The sequence below is a fragment of the Amblyomma maculatum genome, chromosome 8 (assembly GCF_055883805.1).
Source record: "Amblyomma maculatum isolate TAMU_Amacu chromosome 8, ASM5588380v1, whole genome shotgun sequence".
NCBI lineage: Eukaryota > Metazoa > Arthropoda > Arachnida > Ixodida > Ixodidae > Amblyomma > Amblyomma maculatum.
In genome coordinates, this window is record NC_139351.1 from 3,255,893 (window position 1) to 3,272,662 (window position 16,770).

Genomic DNA, 16,770 nt, shown 5'->3' on the forward strand with positions numbered 1-16,770 from the left:
GCATTATAGATTTCAGCTGCTTTGAAGCGACTCAGTATTGTGTCAGCCACCCACGAAGCAGCAGCATCGCTGTCTGCAGGGTCGCAAAGGGTCGCTGAGGGTCGCAAAGTGTGCGTCCTCGTTGATAACTGTACCGCACACAACACAGATGTCGCACTCAATAACATAAAGTTCGCTTTCTTCCGCCTAACACTACGGCCAAGCTGCAGCCTTTAGATCAGGGCGTCATCAGGGCCTTCAAGGCAATTTACAAGAAAAGACTGATAGACACTCTTCTCATGAAGCTTCGTATGAAGAAGGACTTGAAGATTGACTTGCTGGGAGCAATCCAGATGCTTAAAGCGGCATGGGACAATGTGAAAGGCGAACCGATTGCCAACTGCTTTCGGCACGCTGGTTTTGTTCCAGCAGAGGCCCGTGCAGCAAGTGACGATGTTGATGCTGACGAAGCAGAAGCAGAGCTCCGCGAGCTCGGTGAGGCCTGGAACGATTTTTCCCATCATGTTGGTGGCATGCCCGCAACAATGACTGTAGAAGACTTTGTAGGTGGCGACGACATCGTACCGACCACGGCTGTACTCACGGACGTCGAAATAGCTGCGGAAGTCTGAATATTCCGACGAAGCTCAGGCTGACCCTGCAGACGATGAGAACATTCCGAGTTCACAAGAAGCGCTCGCTGCATTGGATTTACTGTGCGGCCGCTGCAGTGCTATTGAGGGCAGTGGGTTTGCCCTTGTTGAATGCTTGCAAACTGTGGAACAGGGCATGATACGGAACGCGATCAACTCATAAAAGCAGGCCGCGATAACGCAGTTCTTTGCGCCTAAATAAATGGACGTGACTCAAGTAAGCACCCTCCGAGTTGCTGTGTCTTCTCTGATTGAATTTTGCTGCTCTTGCATGTATTTTCTACGAAATTTTATATTACGAATTATGGATAGAACGAACTATTTTCCGATTTTTTTTACTGTTCGTTATAACGAGGTTTCACTGTAACTAGGCCAGCTAGTTTTATTAGTGCTCCAAGGATGGTGCTTGCTATTACAGTAAAAGCTCGTTAATTCAACCTGCACAGGACCGGAAAAAAGCTTTCAATTATTCGATATTGGGATTATTGAATGGCCTTGAAAACAACCTGATAGGAACCATTTTCATTATGGTAAATTTACTGTATTTACTCGTGTAACGACCCTCTCGCATAATGAATCCACCCCCCCCCCCCCTCACTTTTGCCACTCAGAATAAAAAAGGCATCGATTAGCGCATACAGTTGAATCCCGCTATAACGAAATTCACGGTGCACGAAAAAAAATTCGTTCTCGCGGAACTTCGTTATCGCAAAAATTTGACGTGAAACGCATAAAGAATTGCCCAAGCAGCAGCAAAGGCATTTAATGCCAAAAATCTGTAAGCTTGGTTTGCTTACGCTTCACGGCGAGCAACGCCGTCACGCGATTTTCGCACTCGGTCAGCAAACCCATTGCAACATCGTCGTCTCGGACAGCAACGAAATTCCTGATGACATCAAAAGCGTCCATCACCTGTACGGCGGTTGCCGCAGCCGGCGCTTCCTGTACGTCGTCGTCTTCTTCATCGGAAGAGTCCTTATCATTCCGGGCAGCTTTTATGATCTGCTCATCACTCACATCTTCGTGAACAACAACACAAGCGTCAGCGCCGATGTATTCGTCGAGCTCGAGATTAGGCGGCACGGTTCCTATTTCTCCCAGCGTTTTCCAGGCGGCCGCGATCCCCGGAGCCGGTGACGCCTCTTCGTCGTCGTCTGTAACGCCTGGTGTTAGGCCAGCAGAGTGTACGGGTCGACCTTCGGCAAATCCGGCGTGCCTGAAACAGTTCACAATTACTGAGCGCCCCAGTGTGCTCCAGGCAGCAGACAATCTGCAGTGCCACGTACAAGTCCACCTTCGTGTCTCGGCCGGTTTCAGTGTTAAAAAGCAGCCGCTGAATTAACCTCCCGCGGTAAGCGCGCTTCAGGCTAAGAATCACGCCCTGATCGAGAGGCTGTAAGACAGACGTGCAATTGGGAGGGAAAAACCTCAGCTCAGTGTTAGTGAGCTTGACTTCGTCGGAGTGATGCGCTGAACAATTGTCCAAAAGCAAGCAAACTTTACGGCCCTGCCGCTTCATGTCGCGGTCGAATGCCATCATCCACTCGGTGAAAATAGCGCGGGTCATCCATGACTTGTTGTTCGCCTTGTACTGCACAGGTAGGCTACGAGTTCCCTTAAAACAGCGCGGCTTGGCACTTTTGCCTATGACTAACGGCGGACGCTTGTCCGAGCCATCCATGTTTGTGCAAAGCAGCACTGTGATGCGTTTTTTGCTGTGTTTGCCGCCGTGACAGCGCTGCCCCTTGAAGTCGAGCGTCCTAGCCGGCAACATCTCGTAGAATAGCCCGGTCTCGTCGGCGTTGTAAATGTCTGCAGGCGCGAAGTTGCTTAAAATTCCGGCCATGTTACTCGCCTTCCAAGCAGCTGCTCCGTCCACGTCTGCTGACATTGACTCGCCGCACACTTTTCCAACGATGTTATGGCGGGCCTTGAAATGGTTTAGCCAGCCAATGCTGGCTTTAAAATCATCAATGCCAAGTAGGCATGCATAGTTCAAGGCTTTCTGCTGGACGATGCTTCCGGACAGGGGGACGTTGCTGGCTCGTGCTTCCACAAACCACGCATGCACTGCTTTGTCCAACTCTTCATGGAGGGGCCGCGTCACCTTTTTGTGCTTCGAGGATGTGCCTGAAGCAAGTGCCATTCTCACGCTGTCCTTATTGCCTAGAATCGTTGACAGCGAACTTGCAGGAATTCCGAAGTCTTCAGCAATTGCCGCTTTCTTCCTTCCGCTTTCTGCTTGGGCGATTATTTGAGCTTTTTGCTCAAGGGAAAGAGTTTTGCGTTTTTTCACTTGCGTTGCCATCGTTTCCTGCGGATGAAAACTCGTCGTTGTCGAAGAGAAAGGCAGCGAGTGAACAACGCGACCACGACACAAAGCCAAAATGGCGGAACTGCAATCACGTAATTTCATGCTTAATGTGGCTTTGGATTTGACTTGGACTTCTCGCCAATAAAACTAGTTTCGGTTTCGATTTTGAACGCGAAAATTTCGTTGAAGCGGAAACGCTCTGCAAAAATGGTTCGTTGTGCAGAGAAATTTAGGCCATTAATTCTTATAGGATACTCGCGGGGAATAAAAAATTATTCGTTGTCGCGGAAATTTCGTTGTGGCGGTATTCGTTGTGGCGGGATTCAACTGTACCTCCATTTTGTGCATTAGCCCTCCCATTCCACCGCATATTTCTTGGCAGTGAGCCGAGATGCTGTGAAGCAATAACATCATGGTGTGTTTACCTTTTTTTAGTTAGCTCTAGTGGGAAAAGGGGGGGGGAAGGGGGCAACTTGACAGAGTGCCAGCACTTGTCCAGTTGTGCAGGCCTTGTATTCACTTTATCATGTCTCTTTTGGGAAGGCCACTTTCCCTGCCACACAATGGTTAAAACACGTGATGGTGCAAACGTTTTTTGAAACGAATGGTGCTAAAACCCGCGGCCGCCAACCCCTACCCTTCAGCGCCGCTGGCCGCCGCGCCTGTCATGGAGTCATTTAGGCTTTATCCACTCTTTCATGGTTGTTCCGTCCTGTTTTCGATATGTGCAGCCTCCACATATGCCTCCCTGTCGCGGAGACCCTCAATGCACAGTGAACTGATTTCTCGCTGCAGTCTTTGTGCACGGAATGAATTTCAACGCAACTTTGTATTCCTGCTCATCTCCAATTAATTTCAGAGCATCGTAGCACAGTTTGCAGTCTGCAAGGGACGCAAGTAAATAGTTCACGAAATTTAAATTCACAACGGAGAACAAAGTTCCGCTGGGTGGTTGGGTCGCGGCATCGGCACAGTCAGCGTGAAATTCATTCTTCTTGTTCATTGCCGCATTTGAAGCATACTGTTCTATATTGTCCACTGGTGTCTTTTGCCGCTCTTTAATTTTCTCTAGGCTGCAAAAACGGTGTGTCATGGCTTATGCAGCTGCTGCAGGAGCTACTCTGGGCCGCTGGGCACGTTAGGCCTACTGTGATAGGTTCGACAATATTATAGTAATGTTGGGTTCAACACCGTCACTGAACGCAAGTTCGTCACCTTGTGCGTCCCGTGATGACTTCACCGTGAAGTTTATCGATTTGCGAACGATTCACTTTCTTATCAAACTTGTTTCTGAGGTGACACCGCTAGTCAATGCATTTCGTACTGCTTCGATCACAATACAGAAACAAAATGGCACTGCCTCTTGCGCTGGGCTGAAACCGAGCGCGTCGTGCAGATGACGGAGGCCTATTCAGCAAAAGAACTGTGAGTTGAACTAGTTGGTGCATCATTTTTTAAAAATACACAGCGCAACAAACATAGGACAAGCGAGTAGACGGGAACAGCGCTGACTATCAACTGCATGATTTATTGAAAGAACACGAATATATACAAAAATGCTCTGACAACCAAGTGCGCATGTTCGCAGATAAAACAACATTTCACTTTAACCAGTTTCGTCAAGATATGAGATTTCTCGGGGATGAATGATAATAGATGGGGTGCTTACGTATGTGTCAGTTGCCTATTCTGGATGTAGTTGCCTATTCTGGATGCCTATTACGCATGTAACTGGTTGCCTATTCAGGCAACCGGATAGTGCCCTCACGTCACATTCCCCGAGTAACGAATAATATTGTGTATTGGAACGTTTTTCTTGGCTCCTTTTTGTTTCTCTGGCCGATAAATGGCTGAGAATGGCAGTGGCCAGAATTTGAAGAAAGAAAGCTGCTCTTTCAGTCGAGACTAAGATGGCTTCTATAGTGTGCATGAAACAGGAGCTGCACCCCGCAGGAAAATTGCCATTTTTGCATTGATTTCGGTTGAAATTCGGTCAACATTGACAATGTAAATTATTCTTGCAGGCAAAATACAGAACTTAGAGCTGTGAAATTTTGCAGACAGGTGCAGAACTGGCTGCAGACTTTGAAAATAACTTTTTCAAAAATAAATTTTTTTTTTGTTTCTAAGACCCTTGTCCCCCCTCAAGGGAGTAATAAAATGCATGTTGCCCCTTCTCACCTTTGATTGATGCTGGCCTTAAGGATGGCACACGACCACAGTAAAGATTTGGAACCTGCCTTTTAGTGGCGACTTGAGCGTTCTTCGTTTGGAGGAGCCTTTTGCAGTATAAACTGCACATCTTTGCTCGATTTCTCGGAAGTACTGCAGAGAACCACAGGCATGACACTGTCATGTCATACCCTTAAGCTGAAAGCTTTCGAGTACGCTTTACAGCATAGCAACTACGCTGCCAGCAGGCACTTTAGTGTTCACGAGTTCTGTGCATGTTACTGGAGACAGCGATGGCAGTGTTGACATAGATTCGGATCAAGGCTCTCATCAAGAGTAGAATTGTATGGTCTGCTTCAAAAATTACACTGCAAAACGCAGGGAGTGATGGTGAAGTAGCATGGGGCAAATAAAATGCTTTAACTATTTGTGCTTTTGGCGGCCCTATACTTTTATATCATAGGTAAATTCTGCTTGAAAGTAGTTATATTTACAATAGCCGGCCTAAGAATCCCGCTTCACACCTATTTAAATTTGCTTTTTGCGCTCCAGAACATTTGCTAGAAAATTTTCCCTGCATGATTATCGCACCCTCTAAATTCACCTCAATTTTCCGCGAAAAGAGTTTGAGCATTATGTGAGTAAATACGGTGTGCGATTTCTAGGTTTTAACTGATATGAAATTGAGAAGGGTCAAAAGAGTTGTCATGAGCGAGTAAACACGGTATGCGATTTCTAGATTCTAACTGATATAAAATTGAGAAGGGTCAAAAGAGTAATTGTCATGAGCGAGTAAATACGGTATGCGATTTCTAGATTCTAACTGATATAAAATTGAGAAGGGTCGAAAGAGTAGTTGTCATGAGCGAGTAAATACGGTATGCGATTTCTAGATTCTAACTGATATAAAATTGAGAAGGGTCAAAAGAATAATTGTCATGAGCTAGTAAATACGGTATGCAATTTCTACATTCTAACTGATATAAAATTGAGAAGGGTCGAAAGAGTAATTGTCATGAGCGAGTAAATACGGTATGCAATTTCTACATTCTAACATATAAAATTGAGAAGGGTCAAAAGAGTAGTTGTCATGAGCGAGTAAATACGGTATGCGATTTCTAGATTCTAACTGATATAAAATTGAGAAGGGTCAAAAGAGTAATTGTCATGAGCGAGTAAATACGGTATGCGATTTCTAGATTCTAACTGATATAAAATTGAGAAGGGTCAAAAGAGTAATTGTCATGAGCTAGTAAATACGGTATGCAATTTCTACATTCTAACTGATATAAAATTGAGAAGGGTCAAAAGAGTAATTGTCATGAGCTAGTAAATACGGTATGCAATTTCTACATTCTAACTGATATAAAATTGAGAAGGGTCAAAAGAGTAATTGTCATGAGCTAGTAAATACGGTATGCAATTTCTACATTCTAACTGATATAAAATTGAGAAGGGTCAAAAGAGTAATTGTCATGAGCGAGTAAATACGGTATGCGATTTCTAGATTCTAACTGATATAAAATTGAGAAGGGTCGAAAGAGTAGTTGTCATGAGCGAGTAAATACGGTATGCAATTTCTAGATTCTAACTGATATAAAATTGAGAAGGGTCAAAAGAGTAATTGTCATGAGCAAGTAAATACGGTATGCGATTTCTAGATTCTAACTGATATAAAATTGAGAAGGGTCGAAAGAGTAGTTGTCATGAGCGAGTAAATACGGTATGCGATTTCTAGATTCTAACTGATATAAAATTGAGAAGGGTCGAAAGAGTAGTTGTCATGAGCGAGTAAATACGGTATGCGATTTCTAGATTCTAACTGATATAAAATTGAGAAGGGTCAAAAGAGTAGTTGTCATGAGCGAGTAAATACGGTATGCGATTTCTAGATTCTAACTGATATAAAAATGAGAAGGGTCAAAAGAGTAATTGTCATGAGCTAGTAAATACGGTATGCAATTTCTACATTCTAACTGATATAAAATTGAGAAGGGTCAAAAGAGTAGTTGTCATGAGCGATTAAATACGGTATGCGACTTCTAGATTCTAACTGGTATAAAATTGAGAAGGGTCAAAAGAGTAGTTGTCATGAGCGAGTAAATACGGTATGCGATTTCTAGATTCTAACTGGTATAAAATTGAGAAGGGTCGAAAGAGTAGTTGTCATGAGCGAGTAAATACGGTATGCAATTTCTAGATTCTAACTGATATAAAATTGAGAAGGGTCAAAAGAGTAGTTGTCATGAGCGAGTAAATACGGTATGCGATTTCTAGGTTCTAACTGATATAAAAATGAGAAGGGTCAAAAGAGTAGTTGTCATGAGCGAGTAAATACGGTATGCAATTTCTAGATTCTAACTGATATAAAATTGAGAAGGGTCAAAAGAGTAATTGTCATGAAGTGACTGCAGCAGCGTGCCTTCTGCCCTCTTTCCTCGAAATGTCGGGCAGCTTCCATGTATGTGCATATGGTGGTCTAAAACGAGAGAGGGCCAGTTGATGGCTACGCACCCTAACTTGTTGCATGGTGCCAGCACAACAGTGGTGGCCACCAGATGAATTCATTGCTGTTTTCTTCTTATTACTGAAACTCATTTGTCACACCATCATCGCCCGCAAACTGGGAAATGGAGCTTTCACCTATTGGTGCATTCCTGCCGCTGGTCCTTTTTTCTGTATTAGAGCCAGGCATTGCTGCGCAGGTGAAGGGTGTTCCACTGGCGCATGCCATGGAGGTGCTGGTGAAGAAGCAGCCCCGCACCAAGGGGGCCAACAAGGGCGACTTCCTCAAGGCCCTGCGCAAGGAGGAGGACAAGGGGGATACCCTGCTGCTGCATGACCGCACAAATGGACACATTCAGGTGGGTGGTCCAAACTATGCCACCTCCAGCCATGGTTTCATGATGTATGGTGAGGTCAGCCTAGTGTTGGGCTGCAATGTTTGGCTGCGAGTTCAGGTGAACAGGAAGTCTCATAATTTATGAACCTTTGGGAGGTTCTTTACTTCAATATCAAGCATGGTGTGTACCAAACACTTCATCAATCACTATGCACAATTTTTCTGAAATTTTGAACACTTGGGTATGCTCTGAAAGCTAGGTGCCTGTGAACTTACAGGCCTTTCCACTTGGCATGAGAGACATCAGAACTCCTCCTCTCTGGACTGCTTAAGGCGGGACACGGGATCAAATCGCGAAATATCAAATTTTAGAAACGATCAGGTTCAAAATCCACAAGGCCTGTTCAATCACATTGCAAAAAAATTCAGCTGAAAACAGCCTCAAAGTGAGCCTAAAAATTGTTTTTGTGACTTCTGGTAGCAAAAACTGGCCGAAATGTCTGTGAAAATGGTCGATTTCGGAGCGCACTAACTCCGCGGCCGGAGCGCCGATCGCGAAAATGTTGGTACCACTGTAAAGCTTGTTTCGCCGCAGTACTTCTCCCATCGGAACCACATGTCTACTACAAAAAAATAAATGCACAAAAGTAAAAAATGCAAAGGCCTCGCAGAGAGCCACTTATAGGCGCTGATTGGTTGCGCCAGTCACATGGCGCTCAGCGCGCTCTCTGAATGGCTGCTGGAAAGCGCACCATTGCTCGCGACGTCTGTTCCCGCCTCACTCGCACACGCTTTTGTCAACTGCTCGGTAGTTTGTGAACCCGCGGCTGCCGTTCTGTATTTTTCGTCACCCCCACTGTTGCGCGAGGCTTCGTCTGTGTGCCAGCGATGCAGCGGCGCGCAGTGCAGAAGTATAGGACGTAGTATGCGTGCGGGAAGCACGAGCGATTGGCGGCAAATAAATCTGATGAAGCGAGGACCGGGTCGGCAAAAACGCTTCTCGAAAAGTATCACTGCACCGTGCAGTCCATCTGAAAGGCAAAGAAACGAAAGCGGCGGTGAAAGTGACAAGGATATCGCACTTATGTTCCAACGTGGTACGGCTCCAACGATCGGAAGGCTCCAGGCACCCGGAAAGCTCGGCTGATGCAGTCTCGCAGCTGCACGGATATGCCCCGATGCACTTGGGGAAGATCATGGAGATATTGTTGCATATATGTCGTCGTAGAAGGAAGAAGAGGAAGATCACCAACAGAGACAGAAGACGAAGGGATAGCAACGGTTGGTGCTAGGAGAAGGTTGGCGCTGCTGTGTTTCTGTGTTTGTGTCATCAGCTGCTGTACTTCTCGGACTAACCTTGCCACGTATCATCTTAGTGGAGGTGACTAAAGGTCCCCGTGTGCACAGATAAGTCCATTTAAACAGCCAAAAGCTGGATTTGCGCAGCGGTCGCCACCTACCTGGGATCGCAACGTCAACAACGGCCACTATGACCTCTGAGGCAGCCTCTGCCACTGCAGCAACATCGGCGCAGCCACTCGTCCTCACGCGAACCCGCCACCCTCCCATCTTTAGTGGCGAAGGCAAGACAGATGGTGACGATTGGTTGGATGAATATGAGTGCTGCAGCAGGAACAATCACTGGGACACGACCATCATGCTGGCTAATTTTATTTTCTATTTGGCGGGAACTGCTTTCACGTGGTTCCAAAACCACGAACAAAAGCTTTTCACCTGGGAAATTTGCAAGAAAAAACAGGAATTGTTCGGGAAGCCCATTGGACGGGCTCTCGCAGCCAAAACCGAACTTTCGTCTCGCGCACAATCCCCCACGTAGTCCCACCCTAGCCTACATTCAAAACGTGCTTGCACTGTGTTGCAAGGCGAACAGCTCCATGCTGGAAAGTGAAAAGGTAGGGCACATCCTCAAGGGCATCGCAGATGACGCGTTTAACATCCTCTTCTGCATGGATTGCTCTCATCGCAGATGATGCGTTCAACGTACTCTTCTGCACGGATTGCTCTACCATCGACTCCATGCTACAAGTCTGCCGAAAATTCGAGCAGGCTAAGCAACGACGTCTTGTACATCGCTTTGAGTGCCTTCCAAACACGGCAGCTACATCATCAGCAAGCGATGACCTCGCACCTTTGCAACAGCCTTCTCATCCGATAAATGTGACTAGGATCGTCTGGCGAGAACTCGAGGCTTTAGCTCCCGCACCACTCACGTCTCCGCTGCCCGACACCGTAGCCATGATACAGGCTGTTGTCCGCCAGGAACTTGCTAACGTCGGCCTCTCCTCCAGCCCCGTGCCGCCTTATGGTGTGGGCATGTCAAAAGAATCCTACCCTTTCCCCTACTCCTTTCCCCACCCGAGAGGCATGGGAGGCGGCCCTGCTCAGCTACTCATCGCTGGAGTCCCAACGGGCTCTGGCGAAACGGCGAGGGCGGCTACTTTGTCCAGCGGGGTCCCGGACTAAGGACTCCACTCATGTGAAGGGTCCTTTTGGGCCTGCACACTCTCATTTTCTAATTAAATGTTTTTTACCACACCACCACCCTCGTCGCCATCATATCCTGTTCCTCTAGTGGCTGCCGCAATCACCCCCCAAAGCCCCCCCACGTCACTATTTAGTCACAATCCTGCAGAGTGGGGGCATTCCTTGATACGCTACTCAAACACGCGTCCATGAAAGTGCGAAACATATTCATATTGCTTCCGGGTGTAAAACATGTCTCCAATGTCATTACGCGTACATGAAGGAGCTTAATGTTGTTTCTCGTTTTCTTTTTTGTTTCTAAATATAGGACTGATGCTTAATAAACACAGCGCTCTGATGGACCTTCACAGTGCTTCACAGTGAAGCACGCGCACTGTTGTTCCCATCCTCTGTCTGAACGTTTAGCAGCTGATGTATCTTGTTAGCGTGTAATCATGGAGGAAGGAAACAACTTAGGAGAGGCCCTTGCCATTCCCAGTGCAATGGAGAAAGTGTGGCGGAAGTGACGTCAACATTTAAGGTTAGCCAAGTCAGGCCATTAGCAACGGTGACGCTGTTGCTATGAAAACTCGGGCTACTAGCAACAGCGTTGCTAAGGGCCCTAGGTACGTGAGTGTCGCGGAGAAATAAAATTCGGAGGGTAAGGAGGAGGAGAGACGTTGCAGAAGTGCAATTGTCGTGCCCTCAGAAAATAATTGATGTATGGAATAAAAGAAACCTCATGAAAATCCGATAAGCGGTTCCCGAGATACGGCTTTCCTAAGCAACCACACTAGGCAAAAAAGTGATTTTTGAGAAAACGGCCTTAGAAGGTCGAGAGGACACTAACTTTTTTTGTCGAGATATCTTAATAAAATTTTTAAGGTAGGCTCATAGTATGGACATTTCAATAACTACTAAAGTTGAATTCTAAAAGCAGATCACGAGTGCTTGGCCAGATCACAGAGCGCATTTCTTCGGCGTAGACCCCTTCCTCCATATTTGCCATTGGAATGCGTTCGCTCCCGCGGCAGCTTGCTCCTTGGTGATGTAAGCCAATCAGCAAACACACTGGTTCTCGTGGCTCCACCCTCTGCAATAGCCACCTGCGCCTTCGCTCTGTTGTGAACGCGTTTTTGCAGCTGTTGGCAAAACAAAAGTATCTACAGTCGAACCCGGATATATCGAACTCGAAGGGGATCGCAAAATAGTTCGATATATTGATAATTCGATATACAGAAATCGGCTTGTGATGGCAGTTACGATGCGAAAAAACGATACCGTATTTGTCGCGTAATCAACCCATTCGCATAATGAACCCACCCTCCACTTTTGCACCCGAGAATTTGAAAAAAAAAAAAGAAAAGAAAAGCGTTAAGGCCAGCTCGCTCACATGCAAGTGACTGAGCAATCTCAGCGACGAGCGGCAGTGACGGAGCGAACATTTCCAAACTTGTTGGAACTGCGTCCCTCTCGCCGCTCGAGCCACCGTGGCAGCTCAAAACAAGGCTTCTGTGTCGCCGCGGCGGCAGACATCGCGAGAATTTTCGCTTGTATGTCGATGGCGTGCGTCAGTTCGTTTCAGTCATCTCATCCACAGCTTCATTGGCAGCGTGCCAAGATGCTGCGCAGCGATAACGTCGGGGCGCGTTTATCTTTTGATAGCTCCTGCGGTGGCGGGGAGTGAACTTGGCAGAGTGCCCGTGATGGCTTGATTGCGCAAGCCTGGTTCGATTTATCACGCCGCGCTTGGGGCGGGCGTCATGATCGAAGCAGCTGACCGCGTGCTTTCGCTGATTCATATATGCAAGGATAAACGATAAAAAAAAAATAAACAAACATCCCCGCAAAAAAAAAAAAAACCTGCCGCTTCTTAACGTCCACAGCCGCCATATCTTACGCTACGCCGAGCGTACAGTACAACAGTAAGAAAGGATGACTCGCAAAAAAAGAACTAACTGCCGCTTCGTAACATGCGCAGGCGCCATAGCCACGTCCGCCGCCGCACGCAGAGGGTTCGCAACACACGCTGGAGAAAGCGTCCGACGTCTGTCTGAAAACGGGCTGATGGCGCATGCGTTGCGCGTGCTGAGGGAGAGAGATAGCTCAGCAAAAGAATGGGCACACCCACGCACATGGCTTGCAAACGTCATGTGTTGGTGCGCGGGAAACTACAACTGCAGATGCGCGCGCCTTTGGGGAATGGGCGCGGCCGTTGCCGAACTGTCCCCTCTCATTCCTTCCGCGCGTGGCTTGAAAACGTCATGTGGCAAACGGCCAAGGGCAATGCGATCGTCTTTCGGGAAGGCACACTTTCCAGTGCGTGGTGCGGAGTTCAATATATCGAACGACTGGTGAAATTGAGTTCGATATATGACGCGGCTTTCCTGTACTTTTATATGGGATTTTCAAGGGGATATTTCGTGAGTTTGATATAACCAAAATTCGATATATCCGGGTTCGATATAACCGGGTTTGACTGTAATTGCATGAATCTTTACATTTCTGATAAAGCATAATGAAACATTGGATCGAAGCTAACATATGTGTCTGAAGCCGCACAGGTGTCGCTTGAAAAAGCTGTGGACGCCAAGCGCAGCGCGACGGCATCGCAAGCGAAGAGAATGGAAGTTTTTCCTACCTGCAGTAATTCAGGGGCTCGCACATTATAAAAATAATGTAAATAATGCTTAGAAACATAGTTCTTGCTTCGATTGGGATGCGGACCATTTACAATATTCAGATGTGAAAAAAATGTGCTTCGAATTTCGACGTTGTCATGGCTGGCTTTTGGGTTTTGTCGTCTTGCTGCCGCCAAAGGAACAACGTTGAGAATCATTAACACAGTTCGTGTGTTGTGTTTTGTAAGGTTAACATAAGAGGAAAGCTTACGACAGATAAGCTACTCCGTCTTATGTTTCTTTTGCGACCAGTAGCCACTGCTGGACCATACAGCGTCATTGAAACGGCTGCCCTCTGCCTGATGCCAGTGCTTGCCAGTGGCGTCTGCTCCTTACTCGATTTCAATGCAGCCCGTCACGCAGGACTTTTCACCGCTAGGATTTCGCACTGAAAGTTGACACCTTGGAGGTTGGCAAGCAGGCGCAGCTTTCATGTCACCCATAGCTGCTCGAACCACCGTGCAGCGATGAGGAAGCCAGGTTATGGCAGGGAGCAGAAGCGGAAACATGAGATGCAGCGCTCCCGGCCCAATCTCCCGATTTCGGCGGAGCAAATGTCGTTTCTCCACAGAGCGATTCGGGATCTACATCTGATCCCAATCTGCCATTGGAACAGGCAGCGCTCGCTCCCATCCTGCCATTGGAATACAGCTGCCCCAAACGGAGCAGAAAAACTTGATCCGGATCTGCCGTTGCAATTCAACACAAGTTTTATAGAGTTGTACACGCTGGTTCTTAAGTTACAAAGGTATATCATTTGGGTCAGATGGGTCCACGCCTAGAGAATTTGCAGGAAGTGTTGGTATTGTGAAATTCATTGTGGTAATTTTTGGATAGGTATTGTTGGGCAAGACAAGGCTCTTTTTCTAAATTTTCTTGTGTTCTAAGTTCCAATGTAACGGATGCTAGGACATTGCAGGTATCAATGCAGTCGTTGGCGGCGTGTTTCGCCACGTCGACGGCCTTCACTTCCGTGCACTGAACGTATGTCGCATCTCGAGGAATCGTGAGCGACCACAAATGTTTGACACGTTGCACAAAACTGTTCAGAGGGCACAGCGAGAGATGTAAATACGGTGATAGCGAAAATGGTGAAAGGCGAAGGAAACGCACAAAGTACATAGACTGCCAACAACGAGAGGAAAGAGCCGGAGTAGATGAGTGGGGCATCTGGCGGACACCATCACGTCACCGGGCACAGCAGCCAATAGCAGTCGCCTGATCCCCCGTGTTCTCGCGGAGCACGCACCTTGTTCAATCACAGCCTTGAATTTGAGCGCGGGAAACTCGAAAGCCGCCGCGAGGCTTCCACTAGGAAGCGTGCCGCAACTGCGCCGCCATCGTCGCTGCTGAGGGTGGGAAAAGAGAGCACAAGAATTCACAAGCAGAAGAAGACCAAGATGGCAACGCTCATTTCGGTTTGAGAGGAATGGCGCGCGGGCAAATTCTGTTAATTTTCGGCACTTGCTTGCAGCTCCGTGGCTGCTGCCGCTTGCTATTAATTAATTTCCAGTATTTCTACGAGAAGTTTAGCATCGATAATTACAGAAAGGGTAGTTTATAAGACATTCTACGGGAATATATAATCTTCCAAAAATCTACTGTTTCACAATTTTTCGGTTTTGAAAAGTCGCGTACGCGGGTTTTAGAACGGCTGAAAATGGTCAAAAAATCGATTTTGAGAAACACCCATTATGAAGGTTTAACCTTTCGAGCACCTGCACTCAAATTATTAACGCTGAAGTCTGTCAGGAAAGTATTCAGAGACTTGGAATGGGAGCAGTTAGGGATAAGGGTAGATGGAGAATACCTCACTAATCTGCGATTTGCTGATGACATTGCCTTGCTAAGCAACTCGGGGGATAAACTGCAAATAATGATTGATGACCTAGACAGGAAAAGTAGAAAGGTAGGCTTGAAAATCAATATGCAGAAGACTAAGGTAATGTTCAACAGCCTCGGGAAGGAACAGCAGCTTACATTAGGTAAAGAAGTACTGGAAGTAGTAGGTGATTATGTCTACTTAGGACAGGTAGTAACCACAGATCCGGACCATGAAAAGGAAATAACAAGAAGAATAAGATTGGGATGGAGTGCATTTGACAAGCACTCGCAGATTATGACTAGCAGCTTACCGGTATCGCTCAAGAGGAAAGTATACAACAGTTGCATCTTACCTGTACTCACCTATGGGGCTGAAACATGGAGGCTAACCGAAAGGGTTCTACGTTGAGGACAACACAGAGGGCTATGGAACGAAAAATGGTAGGGGTAACATTAAGAGATAGGAAGCGTGCAGAGTGGGTCAGAGAAATAACTCAAGTTACCGACATTCTAGCGGAAATTAAGAAGAAGAAATGGACATGGGCAGGACATGCACTGCGAGAAGAGGATAACCGATGGTCGCTTAGGGTAACAAACTGGATTCCACGGGAAGGAAAGCGTAGCAGGGGGCGGCAGAAAGTTAGGTGGGCGGATGAGATTAAGAAGTTCGCAGGGGTCAAGTGGATGCAGCTAGCACAGAACCGGGTTAAGGGGGGACATGGGTCTTGAGCAAAATTTTCTTAATATTTGTCCTGTCATTATGAAATTTGCAGGGTTTATGTAAATTTTTGTGCTGGTTTCAAATATGTTGTTAGTTTTCTTCTACATAAATTTGCTGAGTAGTTACAGCAACTTTGCTGTTCCAGACTTGCGGGAAGCTTGTAAAAATATCTACTGAAGGGAAATTGCTAAAATGCACATGGATCTGTTCCTGAATGTCTAAAGAACACAATAAAACAAGTTTTGTGCTCCTGCCTTACTACAAGCCAAAGTTATGGAAGTTTTAAGTTTCAGCTTCACAAGTGCAACCACCCCCTTTCTACATCTTCTTATGTTTAAAAATTTTTCATGCAGTTGAGACCTTGTATAATAGCTTTATTGTGTTCCTTTAACACTCACGAGCCAGTAAAAAGAAAAATCATTACAATCTAACGAGTAGGAGGGCCACAATGCCACCCGCAAAATAGAAGGGTAGGCAAAATTTTCATTTTGAGAAAAATGGAAAAAACGAATTGCAATGTCAAACACTAATTTAATCAAACAAAAACTGTAGAAATGCAGGCCACTGTGGCCTAGAAGGCTCCTGGACAGTAATCTGCATTGGGTTTGCCCTTCTGCTTTCGTTTTGCTGCAGTCTGAAAAGCTGCAGAGGAAGCACGCTTCCTCTCTGCTCTCAGACATTCACTGGTGCAATGCACACGTTTACAATTTAAAATGGCTATAAACCTCCAGGAATGTAGTCTCTTTGCTTTCCAACGTCCAAGTGTCGCCTCTTTTATTTTGATTTGCAGTTGCAGCACATTCAGTTGTCACTTTTTTTTTTTTTTTACGTACGTCGTTTTGCTACGTCCTCGCATCAAGACCGCGGTGAGGAACGTTTATTGCGGAAAAGAAATGTAATTTGGAGCTGTTTGCTGCTTCCCAGTGCTCTGCATTGCACTGGAAGCAAGTGAATTCCCTAAGGACTATGAACGAGGTCCGATCGGCGCAAACGCGCAGCGAGCTCTACGAAGACGACGTGTCCCGCAGTTTACGCATTGGAGAATAAGTTTGACGGCGATTCCTTATCCCCGTTCACTTTTTTAAATGCCAATATCGCCG

At 46.5% G+C, this 16,770-nt stretch overlaps 1 protein-coding gene across 3 annotated transcripts in view; it reads left to right on the forward strand.

Annotated features, from left to right (window-relative positions):
* LOC146180450 (vasculin-like protein 1) overlaps positions 1–16,770 on the forward strand; it is a 158,674-nt gene that overhangs the window by 117,546 nt on the left and 24,358 nt on the right. For all 3 annotated transcript variants that reach the window (XM_084576041.1, XM_084576040.1, XM_084576039.1), the window contains one exon: positions 7,824–7,982. In XM_084576041.1, coding sequence (XP_084432167.1) covers positions 7,824–7,982 — 159 coding nt within the window. The remainder of the gene's footprint in view (positions 1–7,823; positions 7,983–16,770) is intronic.